General features: G+C 43.1%; 1 protein-coding gene across 1 annotated transcript; it reads left to right on the forward strand.

Moving 5' to 3' along the window:
* Positions 1 to 7,002: 7,002 nt before the first annotated feature.
* On the forward strand, positions 7,003 to 9,884 carry LOC115518696 (olfactory receptor 8S1-like). The gene is made up of 2 exons (XM_030322253.1): positions 7,003 to 7,778; positions 9,722 to 9,884. Exons 1-2 carry the CDS (start codon positions 7,003 to 7,005, stop codon positions 9,882 to 9,884), a joined length of 939 nt encoding a protein of 312 aa, XP_030178113.1.
* The last annotated feature ends 4,068 nt before the right edge of the window (positions 9,885 to 13,952 follow it).

Consider the following 13,952-nt stretch of genomic DNA (forward strand, 5'->3'; position numbering starts at 1 on the left):
GAATAGACACTTTTCCAAAGAAAACATCCAGATGGTTAACAGACATATGAAAAAATTCTCAATATCACTCATCATCAGGGGAATATGAATCAAAACCTCAATGAGATACCACCTCACACCTGTCAGAATGGCTAAAATTAACAACTCAGGCAACAGATATTGGCGAGGATGTGGAAAAAGGGGAACACTTTTGCGCTGTTAATGGGAATGCAAACTGGTGCAGCCACTTTGGCAAACAGTATGGAGTTTCCTCAAAAAAAATTAAAAATAGAGCTATCCTATGACCCACCAACTGCACTACTAGGTATTTACCCAAAGAATAAAAAAACACTGATTCGAAGGAGCACATGTACCCCAATGTTTATAGCAACACTATGAACAATAGCCAAATTATGGAAAGAGCCCAAATGTCCAACTGATGAATGGTTTAAGAAGATGTAGTATATATATGCAATGGAATACTACTCAGCAATGAAAAAGAATGAAATCTAGCCATTTGCAACAACGAGGATGGAACTGGAGGGTATCATGCTAAGTGGAATAAGTCAGTCAGAGAAAGACAGATATCATTTGACTTTACTCGTATGTGGAATTTGAGAAGCATGGCAGATGAACATAGAAGAAGGGAAGGAAAAATAATATAAAAACAGAAGGGAGGCAAGCCATAAGAGACTCCTAAATACAGAGAACAAACTGAGGGTTGCTGGAGGGGAGGTGGGTGGGGGGATGGGTTAAATGGGTGATGGGCATTAAGGAGGGCACTTTTTAGGATGAGCACTTGGTGTCATATGTAAGGGATGAATCACTGGGTCCTACTCCTGAAGCCAAGACTATACTGTATGTTAACTAACTTGAATTTAAATTTAAAAAAGAAAAAACCTGGTCAGGAGCACCTGGGTGGCTCAGTGGGTTAAGCGTCCCACTTCAGCTCGGGTCATGATCTCTCAGTTCATGTGTTTGAGCCCCATGTCAGGCTCTGTACTGACAGCTGAGAACCTGGAGACTGCTTCAGATTCTGTCTCCCTCTCTCTCTGCCCCTCCCCCACTTGCTCTCTCTCTCTCTCTCTCTCTCTCTCTCAAAAATAAATAAACATTTAATAAAAGAAAAAGAAAAAAGCTAAGGAAACTTAAAAATCAACAACTTATCTTAACCATCAGAGAACTGTCTTGGGCAGATGCCCTATGGAAATCTGGAAAGGAGCAGGTACCTGTAGGGAGACACAAGACCTGAGCATTTGCTTACTCAGGACAGAAGCCGCTGGTGCCATATAAACTAGGAGGAAAATTAAACTAGAAATGTTGATGGATTACTGGAGGCTGACAGTGTGCCAGTGTGAGGCTCCCCAAGGGTTGCAGTCATAGGGAAGCTCCCACCTTCTTGCAGTTTGCTCCTCCAGGAACCCCACCTGGCTCTCACGGGGAGGATGTGGGGGGACGCCAAAGGAAGCTCTCCCCGTGGGCTGGCTGGGGTCGGGGAACAGAAGCCACAATCAAATCTCCCAGGCCCAGCTCCCCTACCTATCTCTCTTGTGGAACAAAAGGCTCAGGCTGAAGCAGGAAATGCATCAAAGCCCACCGGGTGCTGTTGTGGTCCCCTTGCAGCCAGGGAAGGGATTCAAAACCTTAGCCTGCAGAAACTCATGAAAATGCAAAGGCAAAGGTACAAAAATAGCCAAAACAATTCTGAGAAAGAACAGAGCTGGACGACTTACATTATCTGATTTCAGGACTTATTATAAAGTTACAGTATTCAACACAGTGTTGTATCTGCAAAAGGATAGCAAAGGAAAAGACATGTAGATCAATGAACCCAAATAAATCCGTGCAAATATAATGAACTGATTTTTGAAAGGTGCAAAGGAAACTCGGTAGAGAAACAATAGTCTTTTCAACAAGAGGTGGTAGAGCAATTGGATGACAGAAGGGCAAGTGCAAATTAAAAATAAAAGGCTAATTCTCCTGTCGAGAAGAAAGGAAGTAACTTCTCTCCCTCATCGCTTTTCTTAGAGCATTTACTTTAAAAAACTTGTAAGTTCTTCCTCTGTCTCCTGGAAATGTATGTAAATCTTCTTAAACGTTAAAAAGCCCCTTGCTGGCTTTACTGCCTGGTAATGTCTTTCTCAAGAACCTAAAAACCAACTCTTCAAAATGTAATTACAAGAGAAGACAGTTCCCCTGTCTCCTGCTTTCTGGGGAATGGTAGGAGCCTAACCTCAGAGGGGCCTCACTCCAAGTTGCAAAACCACCTCATGTCATAATGGTGTGAGAAGTTTGTTTTCCTTTGGATAAAGCCCATTAGCAAATCCACACAGCCACCTCAACTACCAAGTAAGTCTAGAATGAGCACATGTGTGACAAATGGTGCTGTGAAGTTCTCTTACTTAAGGACTAGTTATTGTTTATCATGTGACTATGTATGTAATGAGTTGTGTTTGCTTGACTATTGCTGGCATAGTAATAGGCAACCCTTCGTCTGCCTCCTAACTGCAGTGCTGGGCCCAAAGGAGACATTTATGAATGGTCCACCAGGTTCTGTATATGATGGTGGTCTATTCTTTCTGGATATCACATTTTCATCTGATTATCTATTTAAGGCTTCAAAGGTTAACTTCCAACCAGAATCTATCTCTGTGACATCAATAGTCAGGGAGCCATCTAATTAAAGACAACTGGAATACTGCTTTTCTGTGTTGAAAGTTTTGCTGTCAATTTGTTCTTTTCCCTCAGACTACAACCCTGCAGGTTCATTCAGTACTTGACCAACAGGGCAGACAGAACACTACAGGATACTCAGATGATGGGCCAAGTGCAATGTGACATAATTCACACAATGTGTATGTGGTGTAAAGGAATAGAGGGCATCTTCTCACAGGACCACACATCTCTATACACAGTACAGAGTTCTGTGTGCATGCAACACTGACCCTACTCCCTGAGTTTACCCTTTAGAGACTGGTAGACTCCCCAAAGAAGTAAATGCTATCAAGAATAGAACTTTATAGCTGTAGGTTAGGGTAGGTTATGTCTAAGACACCTGCTTGCAAGTCTTGCTTCTTTGGTGTATCAAAATATATTTTGTGATGTACTAAAGTTCCTGATGTCTACCAAATATTAAAGTGCATTTTAGCCTAATTTATTATCTGTATTTTTTTTAATGTTTATCTATTCTTTTTTTTTTTTTTTAATTTTTTTTTTCAACGTTTATTTATTTTTGGGACAGAGAGAGACAGAGCATGAACGGGGGAGGGGCAGAGAGAGAGGGAGACACAGAATCGGAAACAGGCTCCAGGCTCCGAGCCGTCAGCCCAGAGCCTGACGCGGGGCTCGAACTCCCGGACCGCGAGATCGTGACCTGGCTGAAGTCGGACGCTTAACCGACTGCGCCACCCAGGCGCCCCAATGTTTATCTATTCTTGAGAGGAGAGAGAGACAGAGAGAGAGAGCGCGCACAAGCGGGGGAGGGGCAGAGCAAGAGAGGGACGCAGAATCCAAAGCAGACTCCAGGCTCTGTCAGCACAGAGCCTGATGCAGGACCCGAACCCACAAGCCGCGAGATCATGACCTGAACCAAAGTTGGACGCCCAACTGACTGAGCCACCCAGGCTCCCCTATCTGTATTAAGTTATAAAAGTAGCCTTAGATGACTAGAAATTCTGTTATTTGTATTAAACAGAATCTTTTTCTGAGTATGTGGCTCATGCTGTTGTGAAAAATGTTTTACCTCTTACCTTTGTCAGTTTATAATGAGAAAACTTCCTTTTACCCTATGTAGCTCAGAGAGCAACTTGATGTATTATCTCAAACACAATAAATATGCTCCTGAAGGCAAAAAAAGAAAAGGGGGTTATTGCAGCTTTATTTTTGATAGTGGGACATTGGAGAAAATTGTAAGTTCTTTCTCTGTTTCCTTGAAATGTATGTGCAGGTGGTGGGACATTGGAGACAATTTGGGTTAGTTATGAAATCTATTTTAGGAAGATAAAGGCTAAGCTGTTATAGAAGAGATCTTCAAATGCAGTGCCTCAGACAAAATAAAAGATTATTTTTCTCTTAAGTCCAGAGACGTATGGGTGGTCCCAAATGAAAGGCGCCAGTTCCTTATATATTGTTGCTTTGTTATTTCCTGGGAACTTAGTCAATCACCATTCAATCCTCATCCATGGCAAAGAGTGATCATCCGTCCTCAGTACTGCCCTTTTCTTCTACCTTTCAGTAATAGAACTTTCCCATGTTTTAGACACATGACTGTTCATATAATGCAGAGACCACATTTTCCAGCTCAATGTGACCAAAGCTGGAGAGCAGTCAAGGAGCTGATAATTATTGAAACTGGATGATGGATACAGAAAGGTCAATAAACTGTTCTTTCTACTTCTCTATATGTTTAAACTTGTTTACAATAAAAAGGTTTTGCCACAATTAAAATTTGTCTTAAAGTTTTTAATCTATTTGGATTTTATTTGAATTACAGTAAATAAAATAATTTTGGATGACATGATGAATCCTTATTTTCTTCTTTTATCATTAAAATATCTTTAATATCTTTCATTTTCAATATATCTTCAGTATCTTTTTCATTTTCTATCTTTTATCATAATCTTATTTGTATAATCATAAATATGATTTAAAACATAATGAAATGAGAAGGAAGGAAAGACGAAGGGAGGCAGACAGGAAATTCCAAGTTTTTGCACTAGGAATCCTTAGAATTCCTTATTTTATCTGTAGACATTATTGGCCACCCTAGGTCCCATCGTGTATGATGCAACCCACTGAAACAAGAGTAATTCAGAGGAAGAATAGTTGGCCCAGGAGAACTCATTCACATTCAGAGCAGGCCTCCTACTTAAGGGCCTCTCCAGGGAGCTCTGTCACTCTCCAAAGTCTAGAGTCAAGATCAAGTCCCTCTGGTCATTGTTATATGGGAAGCAGAGTTAAGAAGGCTTCCCCTTGGACAGAAGACTATAGGAATGTTTCCTTGCTAGGAAGTTCCACTCCTGAATCTTCTAAAGGAAGGACAAAGTTGAGGGAAGCCCACAGAAGCCCTAGCCATATCTGGGGCTTTTGCTCTAGTGTTGGAAGGATGCCATTCAGTATCACCCATTGAGAGCATCACTTGTTGGCCTAGGGTGCCCAGGTAAAGACAAATCTCCTTCTCATTCATATACATCTTCTCCTAAAACTACCCACTCTGGGAACCTGTGAGTGTCAAACCATGAACAGAGAGATCAGATCCTCACTTATCACCTTCCTGAGTTATCCATCAAAGAGAAAGGTGAAGGTGACAAGTATACCTTGTTCTGGTCTAGACCAAACCCTATCACTGTACATTTTACCAGGTGTTCTTGTTCTCAGTGTTCTTGCATTCTCTCTCTCTCTCTCTCTCTCTCTCTCTCTCTCTCTCACTCTCATTGGCATTTACCATCCCTGTGATGCACAGAAGATGGTCCAAGATTGACTTGGCTTTATCCAAATCTCCTGGTACCAACTCAGAGAGTAGCACAGTCTTCATGGACTTACATGCTAAGTACTGAGATTACAGAACAAACAGTAGACAATATGGATTCACAGAAACCCTGGAATGGGAAGACCTTGGAGTAGCTGATGTGCACAACCCTCACCTCCATTTTGAGGGCTTCCTCCTGCCTGGCTTCCATAAAATCAGAACATTTGTGTGCCACTTCTGCTTGGGTTGACACAGAAGGGAAGAAAGGATTTTTATTTAGTACCAGTAATACCCAAGGAAGTTGTCCTTTAATCTTTAGAATTGCTTTTTTAAAAACTTTTTATTTATTTCTGAGAGAGAGAGAGAGAGCATGAGTGGGTGGGGGGCAGGAAGAGAGGGAGACACAGAATCAAAAGCAGGCTCCAGGCTCTGAGCTGTCAGCACAGAGCCCAACATGGGGCTCAAACTCACAAACTGCAAGATCATGACCTGAGCCGGTTGGGCACTTAACCAACTGAGCCACCCAGGCACCCCTAGGATTGCTTTTTTTTTTTTAATCTTTAGAATTTCTTTATTTTTTTAAAAAAATTGTTTTTATGTTTATTCATTTTTGAAAGACAGAGACAGAGCACAAGCAGGGGTGGGGCAGAGAGAGAGGAGGACACAGAATCTGAAGCAGGCTCCAGGCTCTGAGCTGTCGGAACAGAGCCTGATGCAGGGCTCAAACTCACGAACCGCGAGATCATGACCCGAGCCAAAGTCGGATGCTCAACGAACTGAGCCACCCAGGTGCCCCGAAATCTTTAGAATTTCTAAGCTGGAATGGACACTAGAAACCATCTAGTTTTCCAAGATTTTTAAAATGTTTATTTTTGAGAGAGAGAGAGAGCAGGGGAGGGGCAGAGAGAGAAAGAGAGACAGAATCTCAAGCAGGCTCCACACTGTCAGGACAGAGTATGGGGCTCAAACTCATGAACCATGAGATCATGACCTGAGCTGAAATCAAGAGTCAGACATTTAGCCAACTAAGCCAAACAGGTACCCCCTGCCCAGATTTTTTTTTTTTAATAAGAAACTCAAGTGACTTACTCATGAACTTACTGGGGCAGAGAAAGGTCTTGCACCATCATTAGGTATCACAATATCCCTATCAATCACTCATTCATCATGATCTTTCAGCCACATAGTCAGTCCAAATGTTCATCACTTATTCACTGTGCTGATCAGAGCCTTCCTGTGGTTTGAGTTCATTTCCTTCTGGAACTGGAGAATAGTACTTCTCAATGCTCTGGAGTCCATTCCCAACTGGCTTCCTTTCTTTCTCCAGTCTGGATGATCTCTGTTCTCTTCTCTTTCCTTTCTAGGTCTGATTGTCTATGCTCTTCTTTTCTACCTTCTCCACCTTGGCCAATAGCGTCCTACCCTGAGCCAGGAAGGGCTGATGAGCCGTGAAGCTTTACTCCCAATGCCTCATCCCCAGGCATGCTCTAAGTCTGATAACTCATTTGATCATTCTTCTCCATTCTTGCCCCTCTGAAGGGGAACTTAAATGCTCCATGGAAGTTGGTAACAACATAACCACAGTCACTACATCTGTTCTCTTAGGACTATCCAACAACCCTCATATCCAGGCCCTGCTCTTTGTGCTCTTCCTGGGGATTTACCTTCTGACCCTGATGGGAAACCTGACGATGCTACTGGTGATCAGGGCTGATTCCCACCTCCACACATCCATGTACTTCTTCCTGAGTCACCTCTCCTTTCTGGATGCTTTCTATTCCTCAATCATTGTACCTACACTTTTAGAGAACCTTCTTTCCAAATGGAAGAATATATCCCCCCTTGAGTGTTTTACCCAGATCTCCTTGGTCATATTTTCTGGGGCCACTGAAGCTTGCCTCCTTTCAGTCATGGCCTATGACTGGTTCCACGCTGTATGCCACCCACTGTTGTATGTGGTGGCCATGAACAGGAAGGTATGTACTGGCCTGGTGGGAGCATCCTGGGCCATAGGAGTGGGGACAGGCCTGGTTAACAGCATCCTTCTGGATCAGCAGCATTTCTGTGGCCCCAATCTTGTCCACAGTTTTGCCTGCGAGCTTCCCCCAGTCCTCCTGTTGGCCTGTTCTGACCCTTACATTAGCATTGCCTTCATCCTGACCACCATGGTGGTCCTGGGCCTTGGCACCCTTGTCCTGTTTCTGGGCTCCTACACCTGTATCATCATGACAGCCCTGGGGATCAACTCTGCCACGGGTCAGAGGAAGATCTTTTCCACCTGCTTTTCTCATTTTCTTGTGGTCACCATCTTTTATGGTTCAGGAGTTTTCAGGTATATCATACTATATCTCCTAAATGTAAATGTAGAGTATCCCTTGCCCTAAAGTGGCTTTGGTCTGTAGAACAGGGCATTGCAAAGGAGCAGGAAAATTACTATACTGGAATTCAGAAGGCTTAGGTTCTAGTTCTGGTTCTGCTGTGGACTAGCTGTGTGAATTATAAAAAAGTCCATTTTCTTTCTCAGGTCTCAATTGTCTAAGTCTGAAAGATGAGCTTATACAAGGACTAGAGACTTTCCTACTTTCACTAACCTATGATTAATAGTTCTCAAAAGGAAATCAGACAGTCCTTGGTAGATTATTATTCAGCGCTAGGCAAAAAAATAAATAAATAAAACATACAATTCTTGAAACAGATGACATCTTTCTTTCCTACTGGAAGATGATGTCTCTGAACTGCTTTTACGTGGCTCAAGCTCAATTTTAGTATGTAGAGAAAAGAAATATTATTAACCTCACTTTCAGGTAAGGAACCTGAGTTTCAAGAGTAACCAGGTGACTTCTCAAATGTTCCAGAACAAGTTAGTAATGGAGCCATAATATAAACCAAGTCCCACTGATTTCAAACCTCATGCTCTTTCCTACCATGCTTCTCTCACACATAAACAGCTCTAGCTGACAAGTCCTCACCTACTAGGAGCAGAATAATTAATGGTCCATGGTATCCACTGAACTGGAGATGGATTTGTACAAATTGCTCCATATTTTCTCACCTGCTTGTTACTTGGAGAGAAGGCAAGGGTGGAAAAGGATGATAAGGAATAGTCAAGAAGAGCTCACCTGAGACTGTGGGAAAATCTCTTTATCTCTCTCTGCCTGTTTTTCCTCATATGCCATAAGGAGACAATAAGATTTCTCCTACCTACTTCACAGAAATGTTAGGAGGGATAGATGAAGAATAATGACAGTAAAATGAATATCTTTTTAAATCAAGCACACCAGAACCCACAAAGAACATTCCAATGGTGATGGCACTCTAGCACACACACAAAAAAATTAATGTTTCTTTGGGAAATACTCCCAGTGACACTTAATAAAATGCACCCCAAGATTTATTCTTATTATTTTAGATTAATATCTTGTGCTTAGCACATTTTTATTTTCCACGCTTGGCTTCTTTACTAAGCCAAAGAAAAATGCACCTAAAAGGACAAATGTTTGTTCCAATAAGCATTATATAAAATAATGTGCCATGGGGCACCTGGATGGCTCAGTCGGTTGAGCAAAGGACTTCAGCTCAGGTCATGATCTCACAGCTTGTGAGTTCGAGCCCCACGTCAGGCTCTGTGCTGACAGCTCAGAGCCTGGAGCCTGCTTTGGATTCTGTGTCTCCCTCTCTCTGCCCCTAACCCACTTGCATTCTGTCTCTGTCTCTCTCAAAAATAAACATTAAAAAAATTTTTTTAATAAATAAAATAAAATAATGTGCCATGACTGAAGATAATTCCCAGAGCCATAAATGTTGGGAACAATGACAGTATAATTAGAGAAGCATACACTTTTGCCAGAAACAATCCTCACAGGATGAGAACATAAATTGTATATACAGGGAAAAGAAGAGAAAAAAATCCTCATATCTTTATAATAACTATTAAGAAAAGATGTTTTGAAGCATGTGAAGTACTACAGAAATGCATGAAATTATTAGTTTTTTTCTAATCTGCAGCCCTTGATGTGCTACAGAACTTTCTTTTTCTCAGGGCAGCCCTTATAATGTTCTGCATAAGAGAACTCATGTTTGGAGGCATATGAAGGTGGAAATGATTGACTTCTCAGTGATCATATAGTTATATCTAGATGCTGCTGCCACTGATAGTCAATTCAGCTCTGAGGACCCACTTTGCAGAGACTCTGGGATGGGATGGACCATGCCTGCCAACAGTATTGTGGCCATTGTTCTGAGCTCAGTTTACTCCTCTGTGCCATTCCCTTCAAGGTACATGACTCCAGCATCTGGCTCAGCCCTGGAACAAGTGCTCTCTGTGAAGTACAGTGTGGTGACCCCGTTGCTAAACCCTCTCATCTACAGTCTGAAGAACCAGGAAGTGAAAGCAGCCTTCAAGAGAGTGCTGGCCAGGAAGCCCAGGCTTACCTTCTAACCGAGTTCCACTGCCTGCTCGTAACAGGAGAAACAGTGGTGCAAAGGAAGAGGAGGCAGGAAGAACTATCACCAGCTATGTACTTTCTTCTAAAAACAGAAGCATTAGTTCCTCTAACTCCATTGTCCTCCCCCAATCAAGTGAGATGGGAAAACCCCCACAGAGCACATGACAGGGGGCCAGTCACCACTCAAGAAAATTCTGACAAAAAAAGTGTGAAGGATCCTCAAAAAATTTAGAACTACCATATGATCCAGTAATTCCACTTCTGGGTACTTATCCAAAAGGAAATTATTATACCTAGATGTCAGAGGAAAGTAGCATGGAGGATAAATTGAGATAGAAAGGGAGTCCATATTGTTGGGCACCATTCTGAGACCTCCTCACACAGAGCTCTGGGAGAGGGTGCACTCTGACAGCCCTGCCCTGAGCCTCCCCACCGCAACCTGAGCCTGGACCACTTCAGATCCCTTCTTGGTTCAGGACTTGTTCCAGGTCTAAGGAAGGAGAAGGAGTTGGAGAAACAGAACAGATTCTCAGCTGCCATCCCATCTCTCCTTCAGCTCCCAAGAATGTTCTCAGGAAGAGAACAACAGCACTTTCCTGTCATGCTTCTCTCAAATGCCAAGAGGTCAGGACTACATCAGTCAGGACTACTCCCATGCCAGCTCCCTGGCTTCCCTCTGTTCTTCTGAACTTCAAGCTAAGATACTCTCTGAAAATAAATTTGTCAGTTTCCTCTAGCAAAGTCCTCTTCAGATTATGGCCTCATATATGGTACACTCACAGGTGATGTTTCCTGGTCTTCTCTGTGGCATGAAGGCCAGAGCAATGGGACTGGGCACAAGTCCCAGCCTTAGCTGCATTTCTTCTTGGGCCACTTGGTGAAGCAGGTCCTTTATGTTACCAGAGCATTTGACTTCCTGAGGGGTAACTAAGGCAGGGTAATAAGTAAGAAGTCGATATGTGAGCTCTGTAGGAAGAATGGCCATCTGACCCTGTCCTCCCACACACACCCATACAAAGGAGTCACTCCTACAACCTGTAGACTTGGGTAAATCGTTTTGTCCCAAGGGGGAATAGCATGCAATACTCGTGGGAGATGCATCACATTGTGTTTAACTTCACACTAAAGTCACATCATGAGTACCAAGTTATTTCCTGAGAGTCTCTTTTCATTAAGTATAGGAGAGGGATGGCTTCTCCACCCCTTTCATGGTCCTATCAGTCTCTAAACAAGCCATAGGGAGACTTCATGTGGGAACTGCTCATCTCTCAGACAAGAGAAGTATGATCTGACTACTAAAAGGCCCTGCAGGTATAGGGGTAGGAGGAGTGTAATCAGCTATATTAGACATCTAAGAAAGGCAGGAAGAAGAAAAACAGGAAGTAGAAGATAACTCAGTTAACTCAGAAATGTCATTTTTTTTCTTCAAGTTTTTACTTAAATTCCAGTTAGCTGGATGGCAGTGTAGGAGGACGCTGGGCTCACTGCGTCCTGCTGATCACTTAAATTCTACCCACACCTGCCTAAATCAGCCAGAAAACCACCAGAAGACTAGCAGAATGCATTCTCTGGAGCCAAGTGTAGACAAGAGGCCCACGGAAGAGGGTAGGAATGGCGGAGAGGCAGTGCACGCTACACGGACTGGCGGGAGGGAGCCGGGGTGGAGGGACACCCGCTGGCAAAGCAAAGCAGAGCCCCTGAGTCGGGCTTGTAAAGCGGAGGGGCCGGATGGACTGTATTCTGACAGCAAGCGGGACTTAACATCTGGAAGGTTATAAGTTAACAGCTCTGACTCTCAACAATAGCCAAATTATGGAAAGAGCCGAAATGTCCATCAACTGATGAATGGATAAAGAAATTGTGGTTCATATACACAATGGAGTACTATGGGGCAATGAGAAAGAATGAAATATGGCCCTTTGTAGCAACGTGGATGGAACTGGAGAGTGTGATGCTAAGTGAAATAAGCCATACAGAGAAAGACAGATACCATATGTTTTCACTCTTATGTGGATCCTGAGAAACTTAACAGAAACCCATGGGGGAGGGGAAGAAAAAAAAGAGGTTAGAGTGGGAGAGAACAAAAGCATAAGAGACTCTTTAAAAACTGAGAACAAACTGAGGGTTGATGGAAGGAGGGAGAGAAGGGTGGGTGATGGGTATTGAAGAGGGCATCTTTTGGGATGAACACTGGTAGTTGTATGGAATCCAATTTGACAATAAATTTCATATATTAAAAAATTACAAAAAAAAAAGTTAACAGCTCTGCTCGGAGAACGGGAGGGCTAGAGGACAACGGGAGGGAGAGTTGTTGAGCCCCAGATGACAGATCTCAGCTTGGGGGGGAACAAAGGTGCTCGCCAGTGCCATCTCCCTTGCCCATCTCCCAGCCAAAATCCCAAAGGGAACCAGTTCCCGTCATGGAACTTGCTTGCACGGTGCAAACACCCAATGCTGTGCTTCTGTGGATCCATCCCTCCAGTGGGTCTGACTCCCTCCTGGTGCCGCAGGGCCCCTCCCGAAGCAGATCATTGAAGGAAAAGCAAGCTGAGCCTGCCCCTCCCGCCCCTGTGCACCTTGCCAATCCACCCCAGCTACTACACCAGATCCCCAGCACCACAAGCCTGGCAGTGTGCAAGTAGCACAGATGGGCCACACCACCCCACAGTGAATCCCACCCCTAGGAAAGGGGAAGAGAAGGTACACGCCAGTCTGACTGTGGCCCCAGCGGTGGGCTGGGGGCAGACATCAGGTCTGACTGTGGTCCCGCCCAGCAATGCAAGTTATTCAAGACAGCACAGGGAAGTGCCCTGCAGTTCCGCACCACTCCAGGGACTATCCAAATGACGAAACAGAAGAATTCCCCTCAAAAGAAACTCCAGGAAGTAGCGACAGCTAATGAACTGATCAAAAATGATTTAAACAATATAACAGAAAGTGAATTTAAAATAATAGTCATAAAATTAATCGCTGGGCTTGAAAACAGTATAGAGGACAGCAGAGAACCTATTGCTACAGAGATCAAGGGACTAAGAAACAGCCAGGAGGAGCTAAAAAATGCTATAAATGAGCTGCAAAATAAAATGGAGACGACCACAGCTCGGATTGAAGAGGCAGAGGAGAGAATAGGTGAACTAGAAGATAAAATTATGGAAAAAGAGGAAGCTGAGAAAAAGATTTAAAAAATCCAGGAGTATGAGGGGGAAATTAGAGAACTAAGTGATGCACTAAAGAGAAATAATCTATGCATAATTGGTATTCCAGAGGAGGAAGAGAGAGGGAAAGGTGCTGAAGGTGTACTTGAAGAAATCATAGCTGAGAACTTCCCTGATCTGGGGAAGGAAAAAGGCATTGAAATCCAAGAGGCACAGAGAACTCCCTTCAGATGTAACTTGAATTGATCTTCTGCACGACATATCATAGTGAAACTGGCAAAATACAAGGATAAAGAGAAAATTCTGAGCAGCTAGGGATAAACGTGCTATAACATATAAAGGGAGACCGATAAGACTCATGATGTATCTCTCTACTGAAACTTGGCAGGCCAGAAAGGAATAGCAGGAAATCTTCAATGTGAAGAACAGAAAAAATATGCAGCCGAGAATCCTCTATCCTGCAAATCTGTCATTTAGAACAGGAGAGATAAAGGTCTTCCCAAACAAACAAAAACTGAAGGAATTCATCACCACTAAACCAGCCCTACAAGAGATCCTAAGGGGGATCCTGTGAGACAAAGTACCAGAGACATCGCTACAAGCATGAAACCTACAGACATCACAATGACTCTAAACTCATATCTTTCTATAATAACACTGAATGTAAATGGACTAAATGTGCCAACCAAAAGACATAGGGTATCAGAATGGATAAAAAAACAAGACCCATCTATTTGTTGTCTACAAGGGACTCATTTTAGACCTGAGGACACCTTCAGATTGAAAGTGAGGGGATGGAGAACTATTTATCATGCTATTGGAAGTCAAAAGAAAGCTGGAGTAGCCATACTTATATCAGACAAACTAGACTTTAAATTAAAGGCTATAACAAGAAATGAAGAAGGG

This window comes from Lynx canadensis, chromosome B4 (assembly GCF_007474595.2).
Source record: "Lynx canadensis isolate LIC74 chromosome B4, mLynCan4.pri.v2, whole genome shotgun sequence".
Taxonomy (NCBI): Eukaryota; Metazoa; Chordata; class Mammalia; order Carnivora; family Felidae; genus Lynx; species Lynx canadensis.

Coding starts and splice junctions, on each gene's coding strand:
- LOC115518696 (XM_030322253.1), top strand. CDS start 7,003: ATGGAAGTTGGTAACAACATAACCACAGTCACTACATCTGTTCTCTTA. Junction 7,779..9,721: donor TATGGTTCAGGAGTTTTCAG/GTATATCATACT, acceptor ATTCCCTTCAAG/GTACATGACTCCAGCATCTG.